Here is a 23,815-nt window from a genome sequence, read left to right as displayed (position 1 = left end):
ACCAACCCATTATAGATTGATATATTGGCGAATGGTTTGGGAATGCAACACTTAGGTTTGTCCTTCACCAAAGCCTCTTCCTCCATCCGCTTCTAGCCTTCTTTGATTGCCCGATTAGTTAATTCCTTCCTTTGTATTGCTTGGTCGTGTATTTTGGGTTTTGAGTTGTGACATTTTTTTGAGCTCTCAACTATATACTTCAGTGATGGGTGAAAAGTACAATCTAAGAAGGAAGTTCTAAGTAAAAAAAAAGGAAGTTCAATGTGCGCTTTTATCCTAAGCTGAACTCTCACTCTCATTTCTAAATAGATTGAGACTTGACAAATCTTAATCGATTGATTATATAGCCAGGCCCCAACATACCTTTAAAATTGTGTCTTTGACCATTAATCTTCCAGCAGACGTTATTGCTCCACCAGCTAGAAAACTGGAGTGTTGAAACGATCCTTTCTTCACGAAAACTTCAGAACGAAGGAAGAGAACTGTATCGACCATTCAATAAACGTCATGCGCATCCCTCTCCAGTTGGTACTATAGATTCCAGGATAGTGAAAAGAAGAAAAAAAAATCCTACCTGCCAACATAGAATGCCTTGGTGGTGCTGAGGACAAAAATCCACTTGGGGTCATCTTGCCAGTTTGTTTGAAGACAAGTTTACCACTCTCCACAACTACTTCATACAGTTGCCTTTCTTGCTATAATTCAGTACAGGAGACACATAAGTAATGATCAGATGATGTTTTGAATAAACCTGTGCTAAGAACTCTTTTTTTTCATATTAGAGTTGAGGAACATACTGGTCCAAGGTACTTGATGCACTGGCTATGAAGTTTACTCCTAGGGCACTTCTCAAGATTTATTTCTTTGCCTCTCCCCAATGTATAACCTGTTGATTATGTTAGATAATAACACATCATTAGTTATAGGTTCTTAAATTGCCACTAATTTAAAGCCTATAAAATAGGTATAATAAGGTCAATTCTACATACCAATAGAAAAATGGTTCTGTACGCTCACTCATGGACCATACATCATAATAGATATGAAAATTGTGCTCATATCGATGCCTCGGATATATATGTCCAAACGTATAAAGGTAACATCAGTAAACAATATTTTGCCGTTGAAGAATGATATCGAGCTGTGCTTAAGTAATGCAAAGTCCAGTACTTTCCACCTGAAATGAGTCAAAACTTAGTTTCTGATTCTTTCTTTTCTGAAACAAAAGTTACTGAATCTTTCAACACCAAGGCTAGCTTACAGTTCCAATGTTCAACAACTAAAGAAAATAGACACGTACCATAGCTCTTCTACGACGACCGCGCAATCAGCGAGGTGTCGCCTAGTGCGGTAACTCTTGTAAACCTTTTGAACCTTCACAGACGCGGCATCAAGTTCACACTTTGGGCTGGATGAAACATTGGGGCTCACCGCCATGGAAAGATCTGAATTTCTATGGTCATCGACAATGCTTATCGCAGTCGGCATGCTCTTAAGCTCCACTGAACCTGTGGCGTCCACTCCTCTTTGCCATTCTTTGAAGCTCAGTGAGTGCATCAGCCTGCCCATGGAGATTGCTTTCGCTGTGATGTTCTTCTCTTTTTCATCCCAAGGAGCAGAGATTTTGTTCACTATGTTAATTTCGTGTGTCCCTGGGCTGGAGATCTCTGTGGAAAGTACTTCAAACCATGCGCGATGATACAATTCCATAAACTGAACCTTGTGCTGAAAAATTTCAGACATACGAAGTCAGTGTCAAGTGAAACGCTGAAAACCTTGAAGACAATTCTGCTCCCGAGACATGGTCAGAACTGAGACGGAAGAGCAAAAACCAACTTCTCTAGAGTGTAGTGTACCCACATTGCCTACGACCAGTAAACTGCTCAGCTAAACCATTTAGGGTAGTTGGCAGTTGCAAAGGTAAGATAAACTTGTCAAGCCGAACCTCATTGCTGATCACTCTAAGAAACTCATGGATACATGATCCTACATTACCAGACCTCATACCACACTCCAGAGAACATTCCACATCACATCTCTCAGTAGCATACAGTCGAACACCTTTCGTGCTCCTCCATGACACGCAACTCTGTACATAGCCAGACGAAACCAACAATGATGCAGGTGCTAGCAAACACCCTGGCGTCGAGAGCCCTACAGACAGGGTACACGCGCGACATGGCGGTGAATTGTCGATGCAGGCGGCGTGGAACGCGTGGCCACAGGGGAACAACGCTCGCCGCCGCTCGCCGGCGCACGACGCCTCGAGGGAGACGTTGGAGAACGGCGGCGCAGTGGATGGTTCGTCGAGGGCAGGACTCGAAGCCGGGGAGGTAGATGATTGAGGGAGAGGCCAATGGGGCGACGCTGGGCGACGGCGGAGGATGGTCTGGAAAGACGATGTACCGCCGGCCCTCCGTCGACCGTTCCTGGTTGTGCTATCTCCTACCACCGGTGAGCCTGTTTCCGCCGCCACTATCATGGAGAGGAGCACGGGATAGGGTTTGGGGGGCACTCACGGTCATGGGCAAAGCAGGAGGAAGTAGAATGAGGCTAGCATTTCGCTGGGCTTGGCCCATTCGGGCATGCGGGGCGAACGGGCGCGACCAAAAAAATCGACCATGACGACGAAAGTAGGGGGAGAAGGGGGAACACGTTCCTTCTTTTTAAGTAGTAGAGATACGCTTTTCTATTTATCTGCAAATGTAAAAACATGTCCCTTTTCTGACGTGGAAGGCTGAAAAATCAAATCCAAAACCTTTTCCTCCTCACTAATCAACATCACGCTTTCGGCTTCGCCTCGTCTCGTCCCGTGCTCCACCTCGCTTGCTCTCTCCCGGAGCAGTTCACAGTCTCCACTCCACCTCCCACCTATAAATCTCCTCCGCCGTCTCCCATCGCCGTGCCCTCCACCTCCCACCTCCCCTTCCGCCATCCCCTCACTCCGCACTGCCAAGGCAGCTTCTAGAAGGAAGCAGCAGCCCTCCCAGTCCCACCGCCGCCCGCCATGGCGACCTTCGCGAAGCAGGAGCACCAGTTCCTCGCCGAGCTCGGCCTCGCGCCGCGCAACCCGGGCTCCTTCGCCTGCGGCGCCTGGGGCGGCTCGGGCCCCGTTGTCACCACCACCAACCCTACCAACAACGAGGTGCGCCTCCGTCCGGCCCGATCCGCTCGATTCCGTTCGAATTTTGGGGGTCTCGGCGGATTTTGAGGGATCTTTGTGCACGTTTGTGTGTTTCTGTTTCAGGTCATTGCTGAGGTCGTTGAGGCGTCCGTGGACGACTACGAGAAGGGCATGAGCGCCTGCTTCGATGCCGCCAAGGCCTGGATGGCTGTAAGTCCCCACACACACTCGCGTGCTTGAAATGGCCTCGTAGCAGTTCGCTGTTGCCTCTGTTTGCTAGCTACCACTATTTCAAAAGTTAGCAATTTCCAGCCCCTTTTGGTTTTGGGGGTTTAGGAAAGTTCGTATTTTTACGACATGGAAATAGGTTCTACGGGCTCTGAATTTGACTCGACAACAGGGGAATGCAGAATAATAGTATGCGAATTCACGAGTTAACCAAGTGCCACTACTAAAATGCTAAGGCAATAGAGTCTGTCACTTGATTTTACACTGTAAATTCCAGAGGTCATCCACATTTTTGGGAACTGAAGGTTAGCGGCGGTGCTGTGACCATGTGAAATTCCATATATTCAAGGGGCATTGCTGACTGCTGACAACTTTGTTTTCTCTATCAACCAATTCAATGACACTACTGAGTTCTTACTTTCCAGCTATATAGCATATGACAATATACCAAAATTTCCAGGTTCCTGCTCCAAAGCGAGGAGAAATTGTTAGGCAGATTGGTGATGCACTGAGAGCAAAGCTTCATTGCCTTGGCAGGCTTCTGTCACTCGAGATGGGGAAAATTCTCCCTGAAGGAATCGGGGAGGTTCAGGTAAATATCGATGGATACCCTAGGTGGTAGTCACACAAATTCCAGTTAAAGAGGTCTTGAACCTGGGTGGTGCGAGTGTACATCCACACCTCCCACAATTTGAGATAGACTCAATTCCTAGGAAGGTTCAGGTTAGAGCATAATTTCGGTTAGGTCATTTACTAGAAGCCTCAGATGGAATTATCTTTGGCTGAAGTGTTCCTGTTTATAGCATTAGTGATATTCGTTAACAACTGCACTGTCATCTGTCTGGTTCCATTGTCTTTTCCACTAGAAACGCAACTTAGCCAATTAATACAACACTACCATGATATGCAGCAGTATAGAAATAAACTGTGGTTTGTTGGTGTTATTTTTCTTCATTTCTAGATGAATCAACTTTGTGCCAAGCTGTGAAAAACTATTGTCTCCTAGGGTTGTAACTTCTTATTAAGGCAATGTTCTGTTAATTTTTCATTCTGGACATGCTGACATCAGTATAACCATTTTTGTAGGAAATTATTGACATGTGTGATTATGCTGTGGGGCTAAGTCGCCAGCTTAATGGATCCATCATACCATCTGAACGTAAGGCCATTTTCTTTTCATCATATTATATTTTGATGATAAGTTCAAACAAAGGACGCAGCATCATCAGTGATGAGATGAGATTTTTACTGTATTGGTTTCAACTTGTTGAGAGAAACTAAAAGATATCGTATTTCAAACCATAGCTATAATGATGGATGTAATTTGTCTGATCATGAAAAACCTATTTTTAGCTGAAATCAGCAATTTTTTTAATTTATTACAATTCTTACCATTAGACCTAGTAATCTAATATATAATTTCTTCAGTGTTAAGCATTGCTCTTAGTGAGTGTTAGTCATGCTAAACCAGATTGCTGTTTTATACAAACTAATGTACCATTGTACCCTGATATATTGCACCATTAGTTACCAAAATGTGTCATTCTGCATAAAATTTATTCACTGATTCACTCCACTAGACAAGATTTTAAAAAATCCTGAGAAATCTTCAGCATTGCCTTCTCTTATTTAGTTATAGAAGGTTGTGTACTGGTTGAGTTGTCAATTGTAGAGCAATCTTTTATTGCAATTCTTTGGTATCAACTATGAATGCATCGGTGCACAATTTTTGAAAAGAACAAGGAAAGTTTGCTAATGCTACCTTCTGTGTATTGCTTTGCAGGCCCAAACCATATGATGATGGAGGTACGTGGAGATCACTATTTTTTTAGGAATTAACATTCTTGTACTATCTCACATTCTCAGGTATCATCAGGAACATGCTAATGACTAATCCTTATCTGAATAGGTCTGGAATCCTCTTGGAGTTGTTGGTGTCATCACTGCATTCAACTTTCCTTGCGCCGTGCTGGGTAAGTCGACCATTTAGATACGTCTTGCATTACACCCTTTTGGAGTCACTGCAATGTTAATCCACGTTGTCCACTGTGACTCCATGTGGCATTTTCATATTCTTGTTGGCTGGAATGTTTATCTGATAATAACAGTTGAATGTTAACCACGTAACCTGTACAATTCTTACCTGCAAGTGCGGACGATTATTACTGTAATCTTCAAGCTGGCGATTCACCTGTTTACTCCACTGCCATGCAAAATACATGATATGTTGTATGCATGCTCATCTCAAGTGCTATGTTGCTCCCAGTACATAGGTTCATTTAATTCGTTTAAAACTTCAAGGAAATGAAGGTTTACCTCTTTTTGTCTTGTTTTAGGTTGGAATGCTTGCATTGCTTTAGTCTGCGGAAACTGTGTTGTCTGGTAAGAATGGTTTACATTTTACTAAATATTTAATACTTGTGCGTTTTGGTAACTTATTTAGTTGGGTTGCTCACACGTGATGACAGCTGTTGTATTTTCTGAGTGTATCTTTAGATATAATTTAAATTGTTTTTAATGTTTGATAAGTTGGTGGAGGTCCAAGTTACCTTCTGGCACATATTTTTGCATTCGTTGTTATTACTTGTCCTAGTTGTTTTCTCATACAACGGAAGCAAAATCCTGCTCCGCACGAACTGATCAGATAATTCATGTCAAATGTAACTTGTGACATGCTTGTAGATTTGCTGTGGTTGTGGGTGGAGAAAATTTGCCAAAAAGCTGATAAATAGTTTTTATAAGCAAAAGGGGTTAACCTGGGTTCTTTAATATCAATAGATTAATCATCTGCTGATACACGAAATTAAATGCTAAATGGAATATTATTCTTTTGTTCAGTACATGCCAGGTTTCATCTAGTGGCTCCATTTTCTTTCAGTGGTAGCAAGCTCAGTTAATCTTTCAAAGGCTGGTGCAGCTCCTTTGTGTAATTATGTTCCAAATTATTGCAGGAAGGGTGCTCCAACTACTCCATTAATCACTATTGCAATGACTAAAATAGTGGCTAGTGTATTTGAGAAGAACAACTTGCCAACTGCAATCTTCACCGCTTTTTGTGGAGGTGCTGAAATTGGCCAAGCAATTGCTCTTGACACAAGGGTACCTTTGGTTTCATTCACAGGAAGTACAAAGGTATCCAGCTTCTGAAAACCTCTACCCTCATGTTCTGCATATTGTCTAGATCTTAAAGCAATTATGAAGTTGAATTTGTTTCCTAGATCTTGTTGCTTGTGTGGAAAACAGTATCAGAATGCCTTAATCTCAATCCATTTTCATCTAGCGATCTCAAAAGATTTCCTGCATTTGTATTTTCTGTATGCTATTTGAAATCCATTTTCTTGTGGGAATGAGTATTTGCTAAATATATACTAGTATTTACTTAGCTGTATGGATCTACTGCAAAATATGAAACAGTGAATATTCTATGCAGGTTGGTCAAATGGTTCAGCAACAAGTTAGTGCGAGATTTGGTAAATGCCTCCTTGAACTTAGTGGGAACAATGCCATTATTGTCATGGATGATGCAGATATTCCGCTAGCTGTGCGCTCTGTGTTGTTTGCTGCTGTTGGTACAGCAGGACAACGATGCACTACATGTCGTAGGCTGGTATGATAAAAATATTATTTCCTTCTTTGTCCTATGGTAGGTAATTGAGTGGTCTAAGTTCGTTTTTTGTTGCCAATACAGCTTCTTCATGAAAGCATATATCAAACAGTTCTTGATCAACTTGTTGAGGTTTATAAACAAGTCAGCATCGGAGATCCTTTGGAGAAGGGCACCTTACTGGGACCGTTGCATACTACTGCATCAAAAGAAAGCTTTTTGAAAGGCATCCAAACTATCAGATCCCAGGTGAATATTTATATAGTTTAGATTGATGCAGCAACAGCGTTCCTAAATGATTTCTACTTTATCTTTTATCTCTTAGTAAATCTATTTAAAATGGTTATTTAGCATTTGTTGCCTTGAATCGGTTGCTAACCTTTTGTAATCAGTGAAGCTCTGATAATCTAATTTGACTACCATCCTATATCATTCAGGGAGGAAAAATCATTTTAGGAGGATCTGGTATTGAATCAGAGGGAAACTTTGTTCAACCAACAATTGTGGAAATTTCATCTGATGCCCCAGTTGTGAAGGAAGAATTGTTTGGTCCTGTCCTTTATGTCATGAAATTCCAGGTAGCGAAAAAATCCATATTTGTGTTATTGACCTGCCCCATGTGGCATTATTTGCAGACAAGTGTCTTATATTATTGTCTGTCCTGGTTGTGATTTATCCTGCAGACCCTGAAGGAAGCAATTGAAATCAACAATTCTGTCCCGCAAGGACTGAGCAGCTCTATATTTACAAGGAAACCAGATGCTATTTTCAAATGGATTGGGTAAGTTTTGGTTCAATAACCCAGCTAGCTGTATGACGTTTTTTCTTGTAGCATCTAGATGACTAGATATTCAACCAGGCAGTTGTAGTTCTACGTCAGTTGTACTCTGTTCTTGCCTTTGCTGCAACATTGTTTTTAAAGGTCTGACATTGTGTTCATCATGTCCTGTCAATCAAATCTAAAAAGTAAGATTCATCTATGTTTGAGCTATCCCTTTCATGCATATATTTATTATACATTATTTTCCATTCTTTTGGATTAATATTTGTGTTCATAGACACTTCAAGAGTTATCTACTGAATGTATCTATGGAATATTGGAATGTCACAACTCATAAGTTAATAACTCTATTGAATTTTATAGACCTGTAAGATAATAACTCTACTTGAGTTATATGTACCAGGAGTGTATCTTTCATGAATTAAAATAAATCCACCCACCTGCAAAGACAGTTACATCTGTTTGTCTGTATCCCTCCAATTTTTCTCCAGCTGACACATCCAAGACTGGACACTATCGAGTACTGATTGCTCTTATTCTCTTTGCCATGCAGGCCTCATGGTAGTGACTGTGGTATAGTGAATGTAAATATACCCACTAATGGTGCTGAAATTGGTGGAGCTTTTGGTGGAGAAAAAGCAACAGGTGGTGGACGAGAAGCAGGAAGTGATTCCTGGAAGCAGTACATGAGGAGGGCCACTTGGTAAGTGGACACATATTTTCTGTCAAGTTATTTTCGAATGGTACAAGCTGGAGGTCGCTTTACAACAGAGATGGCTAGATTTTGACAGTTCATATAACCAACACTTCTTTCATTCCCCGAGTTGCCATCTGATGCTTATTAACTTGGATCAATTATATGCCAAAAGAATGCAATCGAGCCTTTAATGAATGTACATGCTCATTGGCATTAGTTCCATATTCTGGGACTAAACAAAGTTGCATCACTCAGAGTTTCAGACTCTAGTCTGCTATAACAAACATAGGAACATGATGCCTTTTTCATTGTTTAGTTCTTAGTATTTAGTATGTCCCAGAGGCCATTGTATATCTTGGTAGAAGAACAAGTGCTTAACCATGTCACAGTAATAATGTTTTCTTCCATTGATGCCTGTGCGAGCCTGTAAAACTGAAGTTCCTATCTCGCTAGCAGGGAGAAATACTTTGCCTTAACCGAGCCCTGGTGACCACCTACCATTAGCAAAAAAAAAATAACTTTGATTCCAAAGGGACTTTTCTCTTAGCTTCTCATTGATTTGACAACGTAATTAGTACATTAATCTATATTTGGGACAAAAACAAGCTAAAACAGATTAGTTACCATTCCTTTTGGGTCATGGTTTGGCCATCATGGCATCACATTTGCCAGCAGTCTAATTACTTATGGTTGATAGGTTGGAGACTGTATGGTATCCAGTCTAACAGCTAGCCAGAAAATCCTGGAAAGTGCACTGATTGAACAAAACAATTATGTTAATAAATTGTCCGCCACTAGGACAACCCTTGATTTTATGTCCTGCTGGCTGACCCAGAGCTCTGAAGCCGAGGAATCAGAACACCATGTATGTAATGTTTGTTTTCTACATTGAGTACTTGACAATAGCTCGTTTTTGCTGAAAAGACAGTTTATCAGGTCGAGAATTCTAGCATATCCAGTATGCTTAACTTTCTGTAGATAGTTCTTTATTATGTAACAGGTTTCTGCTACTGTTTCCATGCACTAATGTTCGGTCCAATATTTGCAGTACAATCAACTATGGAAGCGAGCTACCTCTAGCACAGGGAATAAATTTTGGTTAGTTTGGTGGTCAGACAGAGCATGCTCCAGCTTGGAGAAAAGGTGTTACTGTGTTGATATATGTGCATGCTGCGGGAATCTCTGAACCCAAGCCTGTGTACATGCAATAAGAGATGGGCTGATCTCATGTATGCTTTGTATGAGCCTCTTGGGATGTTTAGACATTGGTGTTTAAGACTATCAGTAAGCTGGAAAATTTGCATCTCTTGCAGTGAGAGCAGCCTTTTCGGATGTAATCTTCAGACTGGACAATTTGGAATAAAAAGGAGATGAAATATATCTTAGCGTTCAGATCTTTGTGCAAAACGTCAAGGTTCCAGACTGAAACTGCTGTGCTGGAGTTAACCTTGCTGGCAACACAACGTGAAATCAGAACAAAATTAATCATTTTAGTTGATGTATTTCTTTTGTTGCCACTTCACGGAATTCTCTATGCCAGTGATTTGTTTCATTTATTTTGAAATCTCAAAAGAAAAGAAAAAAACCAGCCTCCAAACTTTAACCCAGCAGTGGTTTTGCATCTTTAAAGTTGGACCTAGGGGACACAAGGGATTTTGAATATGTGAATAAAATCCCCCGCAAAAAAAAAGTGAACAAACGCCAAATAATAATATTGGGAAATTAGTGATACACATAGGTGCAGAGAAAAGAAGGAAAATTCATATGCAGACCACATTGAGTGGGGAACGGTTATGTGAACTTTAGAGATGTGAAAGGGACACGATCACACGAGGACAGTCACAAAGAATCTCCGAAATATTCTCAAATAATTATAGGTTCTAACAGACAGCAACTCCAACTATAGGCTCAGATTAATGCAGATGATGGAAGTCGCCCTCTCTGCACCAACATTTGTTACTGGAGAATGGGTCAAAATGATAGGTACATTAGCAATTGTGCAAAAGTATAAGTTGATCATGTCGATTTCGGAATTAGCACTAGCTGATCCACTACATGACAGAATCATATCTTTATGGCGCAAAAAAATAGATTTGAAGGACATTCCATATGTCAAGACCGGCAGAAATACAAATGAGGAGCAGAACAATTGCTTTATTTTGCTTTTAGAAAAGATGTTCTCATGTTCCAGTAAAATATTATCGTATGGTAGTGGCAAAGGATACTCTGCTAGGTTTCCCCTTGAAGTGCTCTTGCAGGGAGTATGGTGTGTCTCTATTGTTTAGCTGGATGAAAAGTGAACTTCCTTCGAAGGTAGTTAACTATGGGATAATGATCCAGCTTGATGAGAGCGAATGAGCATTCGAACCTGCAACTTTGGCGGCGCCCACTGCTTGCACGAGCGAGGATTGTTTACTCTACCGTTTATTCCCGCGCGCCAGCGTCCTCCCCAGTCCCCAGTCGAACACCCAAAAGCGTGTTAAGCTGCAGCAGCTCACTCACATGTCGCGTCTTCCCATCATCCTGCTCCTCCTCGTCCTCCCGCTGGTTGCCTCCATTGCGCAGCCCATACCGTCGAAAACCTCTGCCGGCACCGGCACGAGCTCCACCACGTCCATTCTGCTCTCCTTCGTCGCCGCGCTTCCCCCGGCCGCCCAGCGCGTCCTCCGCCCGACATGGATGGGGCACCACCCCACCGGCGGCAACTCGTCCTCCTCTTTCGCCACCTCCAGGCACCACCACCGCCGCCACTGTGCCTTCCTAGGCGTCACCTGCTCTGCCTCAGGCGCCGTGACCGCGGTCAACCTCTCCGGCGTGGGGCTTTTCGGCGCGCTCGCCGCGTCCGCGCCACGCCTGTGCACGCTCCCGTCGCTTGCCGCGCTCGACCTCAGCCGGAACAACCTCACGGGCGCTGTCCCAGTCGCGCTCGCCGCATGCTCCACCATCACCACGCTCGTCCTCAGCTTCAACCTCCTCACCGGCTCCATCCCTGCGGAGCTCCTCTCCTCGCGCCGGCTCCGGATGATCGACCTCAACACCAACGCGCTCACCGGGGATATCCCCGCCGCTCCCTCCGGCTCCTCGCCTCTCCAGTACCTCGACCTCAGCGCCAACTCCCTCTCGGGCGCCATCCCGCCGGAGCTCGCCGCGCTCCCGGAGCTCACCTACCTGGACCTGAGCAGCAACAACCTGTCGGGCCCAGTGCCGGAGTTCGCAGCTCCGTGCGGGCTCCTCTACCTCAGCCTCTACTCCAACCAGCTCGCCGGCGAGCTCCCCCGCAGCCTCGCGCACTGCAGCAACCTCACCGTCCTGTACCTGCCCAACAACAACATCAGTGGCAAGGTGCCCGATTTCTTCGCCTCCATGCCGAACTTGCAGAAACTGTACCTTGGCAACAACGCGTTCGCCGGGGAGTTGCCGGCAAGTATCGGTGAGCTTCTGAACCTGGAAGAATTGGTGGTGTCGAGTAACTGGTTCACAGGCTCTGTCCCTGAGGCAATCGGACAGTGCCAGTCCTTGACAATGCTCTACTTGAACGGTAACTGCTTCACCGGCTCAGTTCCGCAGTCTGTCGGCAACTTGAGCCTATTGCAGAAGTTCTCTGTCGCGGACAACAGCCTTACCGGGAGCATACCACTGGAAATTGGGAATTGCCGGGGACTGGTGGAGCTTGAGCTCCAGAATAACAGCCTTTCCGGGACGATACCGCTGGAGATCGCCGAGCTCAGCCAACTGCAGAAGCTGTATCTGTTCAACAACATGCTCCATGGCCCAGTTCCTCCAGAATTGTGGCAACTGTCTGACATGGTGGAGCTGTATCTCAACAACAACAGCCTAAGCGGTGAGATACATTCAGACATCACTCGCATGAGGAATCTCAGAGAGATCACCTTGTACAGCAACAACTTCACCGGCGAGCTGCCGCAAGCCCTGGGGCTCAACACTACGCCGGGGATTCTTCGTGTCGACCTCACCGGCAACAATTTCCACGGCCCAATTCCTCCTGGTCTATGCACAGGGGGTCAGCTTGCTATCCTTGATCTTGGATACAACCGGTTCGATGGGGGATTTCCCAGCGACATAGCTAAATGCCAGTCTCTGTATAGGATCAATCTGAATAGCAACAAAATCAGTGGGAGCTTACCTGCAGATTTGGGCACGAATAAAGGGTTGTCGTACATAAACATGCGTGACAACCTTCTTGACGGGAGGATACCGAGTGTGGTCGGTTTGTGGAGCAACCTCACAATGGTCGATCTCTCGTGCAATAACTTCTCTGGCCCCATACCTCACGAGCTCGGCGCTCTGAGAAACCTTGTAACTCTGCGAATGTCATCGAACATGCTTACTGGATTCATACCACACAAACTGGGAAACTGCAAACAACTTGTCAGCTTAGACCTTGGAAGTAACCTTCTCAATGGAAGTTTACCAGCAGAGATCACAACTCTTGGTAGCCTGCAAAATCTACTACTCAGCGGAAATAAGCTCACAGGGGCAATACCAGATTCCTTCACTGCAACACAGGCCCTACTTGAGCTGCAGCTTGGTGACAATCTTCTTGAAGGAGCCATCCCACACAGCTTAGGTAATCTTCAGTACATCTCTAAAACCCTGAACATTAGCAACAACAGATTGAGCGGCCAAATCCCAAGCAGCCTGGGCAACCTTCAGGATTTGGAAGTGCTTGACTTGTCGAAGAACTCGTTGTCTGGCCCGATACCACAGCAGCTGAGCAACATGATCTCTCTTTTGGTTGTGAACGTGTCATTGAATGACCTATCCGGTCAGCTACCTGCTAGCTGGGTTAAGCTGGCAGCGCAGTCGCCTCAAGGGTTTTTGGGGAATCCTCAGTTGTGTGTACAAGCTGACAATGCACCTTGCTCCTCCAAGAATCTATCTGTCAAAAACAGAACCAGAAACACAAGGATCATTCTGGCATTGCTACTTTCAGCTCTAGCTATCATTGTTGCTGGTCTGTTTGCGGTACACTACATTACAAAGAGGTCTCGACGCCTATCGGCTAAACGTGTCTCACTCCGTAGCCTGGACTCAACAGAGGAATTACCTGAAGACTTCTCCTATGAAGACATCATCCGGGCTACTGACAACTGGAGTGAAAAGTATGTCATCGGAAGAGGCCGACATGGCACGGTCTACCGCACAGAGAGCAAGCTTGGAAAACAGTGGGCAGTCAAGACGGTTGACCTGTCTCAATCCAAGTTCCCAGTCGAGATGAAGATCCTGAACACGGTGAAGCACCGGAACATAGTCAGGATGGCCGGGTACTACATCCGTGGAAATGCCGGCCTGATCCTCTACGAGTTCATGCCCGAGGGGACGCTCTTCGAGCTACTGCACCAAAGGAAGCCTCAGGTAGCCCTTGACTGGAGTGTCCGGCATCAGATCGCCCTTGGTTTAGCACAGGGTCTCTCCTATCTGCACCAAGACTGTGTGCCCATGATTGTTCACAGGGATGTCAAGTCAAGCAACATACTGATGGATGCTGACCTAGTACCCAAGATCACTGACTTTGGCATGGGGAAGATCGTTGGCGATGAGGATGCAGACGCAACGGTTTCTGTCATTGTCGGCACCCTCGGCTACATTGCTCCAGGTACCGTTCCCTCTTGATCATACTATTTCTGTAAGAGCAGCCACACTGTAAAATTCAGGGTTTAACACATTTCACCATTTATTTTCAGAGCATGGATACTCCACAAGGTTAACCGAGAAGAGCGACGTGTACAGCTACGGAGTAGTGCTGCTCGAGCTCCTGTGCAGAAAGATGCCCGTGGATTCTGCATTTGGAGAAGGTGTCGACATTGTGACGTGGATGAGATCAAACCTGAAGCAGGCAGATCACCCCACCATCATGAGCTGCCTGGATGAGGAGATGCTCTACTGGCCTGAAGATGAGCAGGCAAAGGCACTGGACTTGCTTGATCTTGCGATTTCCTGCACGCAGACGGCTTGCCAGTTAAGGCCTTCCATGAGGGAAGTGGTCAACATCTTGGTGAGAATGGATATCTAAGAATTCTCTTAAGTTTTCAGTAGTTATCTGCGGTCAAATGCCACAGTACATAGCTGGCATAGAAAAAGCACTACAAATAGTTTCTTTCGAGGGAAATGCCATGTAACCGAATGAATGTTTCTTGCAAGAAATTGTATGTAATACTGAGTTTATCAGAAATAGGAAGTGAGCCTAGCTGACTAAGTTGTGGGACTGAATGTACAATCTCAGCATCTGGATTCAAGTCTATTGGTACTTCCGTTCCAGTTATTCAGCAATGTAAGCGGAGAAAATATCAGTACAGCAATATACCAGAGTGTGGTATCCTCTGTGCACAACCAGTGGATGAGCTGGAACGTTCAGCACCAGGGTTCCTACTGGTGCCACATCAGATAAAAATCAAACATAGTGAAAAAATGCTGTTTTACCAAGATTTTTTTTATTAATGTTTGTGGTCGTGAGAATTGGCATTCATTCCCTGTTGTGTACAATAGTTATGGTGTCTTCGCCATCAACCAACTATAGTGGACCAAAAAATGCTACAAGTAGGACACACAGACATAATAAGCTACAAACAAGAAAATAAGCAACGTGAGGATGGCTGACTGATTATTCAAGGTTCATTTGTTTGTATGTCAAAATTTTCAATCGATCAACAAGCACTGATGGTTATCTGAATGATCTATCAAACGAATTATGAAAGATGAAAACTGAGGGCAACAAGCCATGCACACTGAGCAATCAAAAAAGTTTTTCCAATTTTTTTTTTACTTTGACCGTGGTTCTCTTGATATTAGCAGTACTAAAGGCCAAGTGAAACACCATAAAGAATGTGTTTCTCTTTTTGAACCGTGAACAACTTAACACGGTAGAGAAAAGATCGAAAGTACATGTAAAGGAGAAATCTGAATCAGGGCCTGGTTGATGCTCCATGGGAAGTATGTTAGGCACGAAAGTAGCCATTGCCATACATTAGAAACAGGCTCATGTTTAGGCTGTGCATAGTGCAGAAATACAAGAAGGAAGCAGCATGTCACGAGCACTGGAATGGAAGAATATGGGCATGAAAGGAGGCAGAAATTGTTGAATTGCTGTAACCTATCTTGTTTTTGCAGGAAAATAGCTGTAACCTATCTAACTTCATCTTGCTAAGCATCACTAAATTGGCCATGACAGTGAGCACCGAAAGATCAAAGCATGAGAGACATTGACAGTATGACTGAAATTCGCTAAGCGGTAGGTACCATGGGCAACATTCACATGGTTATCTCTATCTAGCAAATCATGATGGAAAAGGCGCACGCTACAAGGCTCTTCCATTCAACAACATGACCAAAACGGCAGACAACAACTGTTAGGCAGCCCGGCGATATGGCTGATCCAGGTGAAGAGTGTAGTCCCTGCACTGAAATGCCACGAGGTTAGACAAGTGGATGCATCAGAAAATGTGGAATTCAGGAGCAGAGAAATGCAGAGCTGTACCCAGCAGCTACGAAGGGCTTTTGGCGAAGATGCCTTTGTGGCGGGCGAGCGCGATGAAGTCCCCCACGGGATCCTGCTTGCCGCTGGTCGTGGTAACGGTAGCAGCGGTGGTGGTTCTGGTAGGGATCATGAGCACCGCCCTGACGAGAGGATCGACATGGATCAGTTGGTTTGGTTTTGGTTGTGGCTGCAGTTGTTGTTTGGGGCTTGGGCTTGGGGTCCTGATCCTGGCGCCCCTGACCTTCCTGACGCACACCCTGGGCTTCCGGCGCGGATTTGCGGGCGGCGCGTCGTCCCCGTCGTTTGGGGAGAGAGGCGTGGGCGCTTGGGGCTGGGAGGAGGGAGGTGCGAGCGCCGCCTCGGCGGAGCGAGGCGCGGGCGACTTGGACGGAGAAGGGGTGAAGGGGAGGGTGCACATGGTGATGGGGTCTTCCTGTTGTTGGGTGGCGAAGACCTCCTCCTCGTCGTCGTCCTGGGAGGCGGGGAGGTCGGTGTCGCCGCCGAGAAAGGATGAGGTGGCGAGGATCTCCTCCTGGGAGGAAGAGATGTCGCCGCCGCACTCCAGCGCCACCCTGGCCATCATCGACTCGATCGCGGGGGCGGAGGCGGAGGCGGGGGCGGAGGCAGAGGCAGCCATGGTCGGTTCCGGGTGCTGGGTTGGCATGGCGGGGTGAGTGGCGCGGTGCAGCAGGGCTCCGAGAACGGAGGGAAGCCGCATAGATAGGGGAGGCGCGCGCGGCCCGTCTGGTGCGTCGCCGTCCCGCCGCCGTGCGCGGTGGTGAGGACAGGAGGGGAGAGGCGCGCGCCGCCGGTAGTGGAGCGATGCCGCCTCCTCTGCTAGGCGATTTACACATAAATAACCCAAAAGTAAAAAAAAAACACAGACTGATCCTCCGGCGAAACTATTTCACCCATCTAACCCTTTTGTGTGGCGCCCTTTCTATCGGCGCCACACATGAGCTGGTGCGCCGATCCGACGTGGCAGCATGTGTGGCGCCCCTCCCATCGGCGCCACACATGCATTTGTAATTGCCCAAAACATACTGTAAGGCAAATCGTCTGGGACTTAGCCGTTTTGCGACCCTGTTTGTGTGGCGCCGATGCCACGGGTGCCACACCTCACAGTGTGGCGCCGATGCCACGGGCGCCACACAAAGAGGCTCGCCAAAATGGTTAAGGACTTATCGTCCGGAGCCCCTGGATGTTTTCGACCCAAAAGTTGATATAGGTTGGCATGTGTGGCGCCGATGCCACGGGCGCCACACAGTGCAGTGTGGCGCCAGTGTGAAGGGCGCCACACATTGACTTGTGTTAAAACCATGAAAAATCCTACCATACTCCAACAGTTTTGAGTACAACATTGGACACAACAAGTAGCAATTTCAGAACATACACATATAACACTTCATAGCTCACATCGTAGCACGTAGATTCAAACAAGAAGTAGCATTACAGACATGGTTCGAAATGACATAGGGTTCACAACTCGATACTTATGAAGATATAGTTCACAACAACACGTAGCACATCCTAGTGTCGTCCTCGACGTGCCGTCCTCACGGGCTGCTTCCGGACGGCCATCCTCTTCGTCCGCTGCCGTGGCTCTTGTTGCTGCTGCTCCTCCTGCTCCTCCTCCTCTGAAGATAACGGCTCGTCGTTCCTCATCCTCGATAAAGATGATCTCCACGGCGGCCCCTCATCCTCCTCAATGACAACCTTCTTTCCTCGGTTGACATAATCTTCTGGAGTGTACCGGTTTGGAACCTTGCCCCTTGGCTTCAACTGGTAAGCTGACCGTGGGGCTTGCTTCTTGCCGCGACTAATGCTTTGACTCAAAATTTCCTCGTCGTCAGGAATCTTCACAAATATGAACACATGAGATTACAAAAGTTGAAATTAGTAAGAACATGTTTGACAGCAACAAAATAGTCCATACCTCCCGCTCTTCAGAAGAGGATGTAGGAATTTCGTCTTCGCGGCAACCTAGCAAGTTGGCTAACCACCGCATTTTTCGTGCAGTGTTCTGCGTCATGAAACTCATGGTTACAAAGCCACCAGAACATAATAGCGTACATTCAAAGTTGGTGATCATACCTTAATGAAATGCCGCAACGGTCCGACAGGCTTTTCATCTCTCCCGCTCTGGTCCCACATAATCTCGCACTCGTCAGTTGTTTTTTGGATCTCCGTCCGCTGTGATAAATATAGCATACACAATTTAAGCGAGCACATGGCAATCTAGATGATGTACTAGTTAGTGAGAGAATCCATTACCACGAAGTTCAGCTCGGAAGCAATAGAAGTCGATCTCCCTCTGCGAGCAAAGGTGTCGTGCTGGCTTTGCGCAACCTCATCGAACTCGATGGGGACGTCCAAGATGTCCTCAGCATACGCGTGCTTCACTAAGTCGATACGCGTGTTTTCATGGAACCACTGGAGGTAGTTGTTGAAAGCGGCCAAGTCGTGAGGCACAATCTCCACAGGGCCAGCAGTCCGTGTCGCTTCCAAACAGTGTTGGAACGCTGCGACGTGGCCGCTATGATGGACTGGCCAATTTGTGATCTTCCTCTGCCGCTGCCTATCAAGCCTGCAAGAATCAAGAAGTTAGATTGTACCTCTTCTATCAAGAATCTTCCATCGCATGATTCCAGAAGTTTACCTATGAAGCGCCTTGTCCGTGTCTTGCCACTGAGGTGGGCACTCCTGATACAGCCCAAACTGTCTCATCACTCTGTGCGGCTGGTGGTATTCAACAAGCCACATGCATATGAGTGGGCAGCGCATACGCCAGAACCGCGCCTCCTCCGTGCACTTGTGGTTGAGGTTAGTCATCGCCGCGCCAATACGGTAGTAGGTACCATATGGCTCCCACTCCACCCGCAGCATACAAATATTTCAGAATTTAGAACATGCCAACAGAATTTATGAAAACTAGGATTGCAAAGTCGTGAACGGTTACCTGCTCAGCGGTAAGAGTGTCAAATTCCTCAGTGTAGTGCCTGTACATGATCTTTGGATCGCTCGTCATCTCCGAGACATTGTCCCAAAGATATGCCCAAGTCGGCTCCCGATCAAGGTTCTCATGGTGATGAGGCCATGGCCTTTCGGTGAGTGTCCTAGGCCGCCCAATTGATAGGCGGTCCCAGCTCCATACGGAAAGTAGGAGCAAGCATCCACCAATACCGCCGCTCCCAGTCCAGCGACAAGCTTCGTCCAACTGCGTACATAAGACATTTGGTTAGTACTTTGTCTACACACTACTATAGGAAAATAGTACATAGAACAAATCATCACCTGTCGGTAGAGGTAGGCAAGTGCCGCTGTTCCCAAACTCCACCGGTGCTCCAACACCGTAAGCGCCTTCAGCCAACACCAATGGGCCAGCTTCCCCCCACTGTCAGGAAAGAGAGTCCTCGAAATCATGTACCATAAGTACACGCGGGTGTACGTCCTGATAGTGTCCTCGTTGGCCCCGTCCGGGCATTGTCGAAAGTTAGTCCTGATCCAAGAGAAAGACGCGCCGGCGGGAGCTCTCTCCTTTGGATTTGCTGGCGCCGGAGGAGCCATGCCAATAAGCGCCGCCATCTGCTCGCGCCACCCATCAGAAGCTGTGTTCATACACAGTGGCTCGCCCTGAATAGGAAGTCCAAGGATCATGGAAACATCCTGGAGAGTAGGGGTCATCTCGCCGGCTCTCAAGTGGAAGGTGTGCGTCTCCGGCCTCCACCGGTCGACAAGGGCGGTGAGTGCCGCGGCGTTCATGTTCGGCCCCTGATGTCTACGGGAGCTTCTATTCTTGTAGACAGTGTTGGGCCTCCAAGAGCAGAGGTTTGTAGAATAGCAGCAAGTTTCCCTTAAGTGGATCACCCAAGGTTTATCGATCTCAGGGAGGAAGAGGTCAGAGATATCCCTCTCGAGCAACCCTGCAACCACGGAGCAAGAAGTCTCTTGTGTCCCCAACACACCTAATACACTTGTCAGATGTATAGGTGCACTAGTTCGGCGAAGAGATAGTGAGATGCAAGTAATATGGATGAGTATGAGTGGTAATAGCAATCTGAATAAAATATGGCAGCGAGCAAACATGTAACAAAACAGTAAACAAACGGAGATTCGATGCTTGGAAGCAAGGCCCAGGGATCCTGCTTTCACTAGTGGACACTCTCAACAATGATCACATAATAGGACTACTCTACACCCTCTTGTTGGATGATGAACACCATTGTGTAGGATTACACGAACCCTCAATGCCGGAGTTAACAAGCTCCACAATATTCAATGTTCATATTTAAATAACCTTAGAGTGCAAGATAGATCAACACAACCAAACCAAGTACTAACATAGCATGCACACTTCTACCATCACACTATGAAAGGAGGAATAGATCGCATCAATACCATCATAGTAATAGTTAACTTCATAATCTACAAGAGATCACAATCATAGCATAAACCAAGTACTTCATGATGCACACACTGCCAACATTACATCATGGAGGAGGAATAGACTACTTTAATAACATCACTAGAGTAGCACATAGATGATATTCAACTAGATCACATAAAGAGAGAGATGAACCACATAGCTACAGCGGAGCCCTCAGCCCCGGGGGTGAATTACTCCCTCCTCATCATGGAGACAGCGATGGCGGTGAAGATGGCGGTGAAGACGGCGGTGGAGATGACTCCGGGGGCAATTCCCCGTCCCGGCAGGGTGCCGGAACAGAGACTTCTGTCCCCCAAATTGGAGTTTCGCGATGGCGGCGGCTCTGGATGGTTTTCTCTGGTTTCGTCGAACTGGGTCGAGGTTTTAGGTCAAGGACGATTAAATAGGCGAAGAGGCGGAGTCGGAGGGGCCACGGGGTGCCCACACAATAGGGGGCGCCCTCCCCCTGGGCCGCGCCGCCCTGTGGGGTGGGGCCCCCTGGCTCCCCTCTGACTTTTCTCCGGTGCTCTGGGAGCTTCCTGGAATTATAAGATCTCCGGTGTTGATTTCGTCCGATTCCGAAAATATTTCCTTACTAGGATTTCTGAAACCAAAAACAGCAGAAAACAAAGAACGGCCTTTCGGCATCTCGTCAATAGGTTAGTTCCGGAAAACGCATAAATATGACATAAAGTATGCATAAAACATGTAGATATCATCAATAATGTGGCATGGAACATAAGAAATTATCGATACGTCGGAGACGTATCAGCATCCCCAAGCTTAGTTTCTGCTCGTTCCGAGCAGGTAAACGATAACAAAGATAATTTCTGGAGTGACATGCCATCATAATCTTGGTCATACTATTGTAAGCACATGTAATGAATGCAGCGATCAAAACAATGGTAAATGACATGAGTAAACAAATGAATCATATAGCAAAGACTTTTCATGAATAGTACTTCAAGACAAGCATCAATAAGTCTTGCATAAGAGTTAACTCATAAAGCAATAATTCAAAGTAAAGGCATTGAAGCAACACAAAGGAAGATTAAGTTTCAGCGGTTGCTTTCAACTTGTAACATGTATATCTCATGGATAATTGTCAATGCAAAGTAATATAACAAATGCAATATGCAAGTATGTAGGAATCAATGCACAATTCACACAAGTGTTTGCTTCTTGAGATGGAGAGAAATAGGTGAACTGACTCAACATAAAAGTAAAAGAATGGTCATTCAAAGAGGAAAGCATCGATTGCTATATTTGTGCTAGAGCTTTAGTTTTGAAAACATCAAGAGAGTATAAAAGTAAAGTTTTGAGAAGTGTTTGTTGTTGTCAACGAATGGTAGTGGGCACTCTAACCCCCTTGCCAGACAAACCTTCAAAGAGCGGCTCCCATTTTATTTTTATTTTTGTGTGGCACTCCTTCCAACCTTTCTTTCACAAACCATGGCTAACCGAATCCTCGGGTGCCTGCCAACAATCTCATACCATGAAGGAGTGCCTTTTTATTTTAGTTTTATTATGATGACACTCCTCCCCACCTTTGCTTTCTCAAGCCATGGCTAACCGAATCCTTCGGGTGCCGTCCAACAATCACATACCATGGAGGAGTGTCTATTTTTGTTAATTAATTTGGGACTGGGAATCCCATTGCCAGCTCTTTTTGCAAAATTATTGGATAAGCGGATGAAGCCACTAGTCCGTTGGTGAAAGTTGCCCAACAAGAATGAAAGATAAACACCACATACTTCCTCATGAGCTATAAAACATTGACACAAATCAGAGGTTATATTTTGAATTGTTTAAAGGTAGCACTCAAGCAATTTACTTTGGAATGGCGGAGAAATACCATGTAGTAGGTAGGTATGGTGGACACAAATGGCATAGTGGTTGGCTCAAGGAATTGGATGCATGAGAAGTATTCCCTCTCGATACAAGGCTTAGGCTAGCAAGGTTATTTGAAACAAACACAAGTATGAAGCGGTACAGCAAAACTTACATAAAAGACATATTGTAAACATTATAAGACTCTACACCGTCTTCCCTGTTGTTCAAACTCAATACTAGAAATTATCTAGACCTTAGAGAGACCAATTATGCAAACTAAATTTTAGCAAGCTCTATGTATTTCTTCATTAATAGGTGCAAAGTATATGATGCAAGAGCTTAAACATGAGCACCACAATTGCCAAGTATCACATTATCCGAGACATTATAGAAATTACTACATGTATCATTTCCCGTTTCCAACCATATAACAATTAACGAAGTAGTTTCAACCTTCGCCATGAAAATTAAAAGCTAAGAACACATGTGTTCATATGAACCAGCGGAGCGTGTCTCTCTCCCACACAAGCATGAATTTATTCAAACAAAAACAAAAACAAAAACAAACAGACGCTCCAAGTAAAGTACATAAGATGTGACCGAATAAAAATATAATTTCAAGAGAAGGAACCTGATAATTTGTCGATGAAGAAGGGGATGCCTTGGGCATCCCCAAGCTTAGATGCTTGAGTCTTCTTGAAATATGCAGGGATGAACCACCGGGGCATCCCCAAGCTTAGACTTTTCACTCTTCTTGATCGTAGTATATCATCCTCCTCTCTTGACCCTTGAAAACTTCCTCCACACCAAACTCAAAACAACTCATTAGAGGGTTAGTGCACAATCAAAATTTACATGTTCAGAGGTGACATAATCATTCTTAACACTTCTGGACATTGCACAAAGCTACTGAAAGTCAATGGAATCGAAATATCCATCAAGCATATCAAAACAGGCAATGCGAAATAAAAGGCAGAATCTGTCAAAACAGAATAGTTCATAAAGACGAATTTTATTGAGGCACCAGATTTGCTCAAATGAAAATGCTCAAATTGAATGAAAGTTGCGTACATATCTGAGGATCACTCACGTAAATTGGCATAATTTTCTGAGTTACCTACAGAGAATTTGGCCCAGATTCGTGACAGCAAAGAAATCTGTTTCTGCGCAGTAATCCAAATCTAGTATCAACCTTTCTATCAAAGACTTTGCTTGGCACAACAATGCAAAAAAATAAAGATAAGGAGAGGTTGTTACAGTAGTAACAACTTCCAAGACACAAATATAAAACAAAATACTGTAGCAAATTAAACACATGGGTTATCTCCCAAGAAGTTCTTTCTTTATAGCCATTAAGATGGGCTCAATAGTTTTAATGATGCACTCGCAAGAAATAGTATTTGAAGCAAAAGAGAGCATCAAGAGGCAAATTCAAAACAAATTTAAGCCTAACATGCTTCCTATGAAAAGGAATCTTGTACACAAATGAATTCATGAAGAACAAAGTGACAAGCATAAGAGGATAAAACACGAGTAACTTCAAGATTCTCAACATAAAGAGGGGAAACTTAATATTATTAAGATGCATATAAACATGTTTCCCTCTCTCATAATAACTTTCAGTAGC

General features: G+C 45.2%; 3 protein-coding genes and 1 long non-coding RNA gene across 5 annotated transcripts; 2 read left to right on the top strand and 2 right to left on the bottom strand.

Annotated features, from left to right (window-relative positions):
• Window positions 1-585: 585 nt before the first annotated feature.
• On the bottom strand, window positions 586-1,712 carry LOC139831351 (uncharacterized). The gene is made up of 3 exons (XR_011746057.1): window positions 990-1,712; window positions 798-886; window positions 586-695 (listed from the first exon to the last, which is right to left on the bottom strand). It is a non-coding gene; the product is annotated as an uncharacterized lncRNA (long non-coding RNA).
• Window positions 1,713-2,814: 1,102 nt separating this feature from the next.
• LOC127301419 (aldehyde dehydrogenase family 7 member A1) lies at window positions 2,815-9,826 on the top strand. Its single transcript, XM_051331650.2, has 14 exons — window positions 2,815-3,145; window positions 3,248-3,334; window positions 3,813-3,944; window positions 4,439-4,511; window positions 5,136-5,158; window positions 5,262-5,325; window positions 5,689-5,734; window positions 6,304-6,484; window positions 6,783-6,959; window positions 7,041-7,205; window positions 7,394-7,534; window positions 7,640-7,737; window positions 8,291-8,440; window positions 9,483-9,826. The coding sequence occupies exons 1-14, from the start codon at window positions 3,008-3,010 to the stop codon at window positions 9,535-9,537; spliced, it is 1,530 nt and encodes a 509-aa protein (XP_051187610.1). The 5' UTR covers window positions 2,815-3,007; the 3' UTR covers window positions 9,538-9,826.
• A 1,072-nt stretch (window positions 9,827-10,898) lies between these two features.
• LOC127301420 (uncharacterized) lies at window positions 10,899-14,717 on the top strand. Its single transcript, XM_051331651.1, has 2 exons — window positions 10,899-14,051; window positions 14,140-14,717. Exons 1-2 carry the CDS (start codon window positions 10,937-10,939, stop codon window positions 14,466-14,468), a joined length of 3,444 nt encoding a protein of 1,147 aa, XP_051187611.1. The 5' UTR covers window positions 10,899-10,936; the 3' UTR covers window positions 14,469-14,717.
• Window positions 14,718-15,271: 554 nt separating this feature from the next.
• Window positions 15,272-16,733, bottom strand: LOC127301421 (uncharacterized). 2 transcript variants are annotated; one of them, XM_051331652.2, is made up of 2 exons: window positions 15,930-16,733; window positions 15,272-15,852 (listed from the first exon to the last, which is right to left on the bottom strand). In XM_051331652.2, the coding sequence occupies exon 1, from the start codon at window positions 16,645-16,647 to the stop codon at window positions 15,937-15,939; it is 711 nt and encodes a 236-aa protein (XP_051187612.1). In that variant the 5' UTR covers window positions 16,648-16,733; the 3' UTR covers window positions 15,272-15,852; window positions 15,930-15,936. The 2 variants fall into 2 exon arrangements, with proteins under 2 accessions (XP_051187612.1, XP_051187614.1); XM_051331654.2 differs by having other exon boundaries at window positions 15,272-15,847.
• Between the last annotated feature and the right edge of the window lie 7,082 nt (window positions 16,734-23,815).

Source organism: Lolium perenne, chromosome 5 (assembly GCF_019359855.2).
Source record: "Lolium perenne isolate Kyuss_39 chromosome 5, Kyuss_2.0, whole genome shotgun sequence".
Classification (NCBI taxonomy): domain Eukaryota; kingdom Viridiplantae; phylum Streptophyta; class Magnoliopsida; order Poales; family Poaceae; genus Lolium; species Lolium perenne.
Note: the sequence above shows the minus strand (reverse complement) of the source record. Positions and strands in the feature narration are given on the sequence as shown.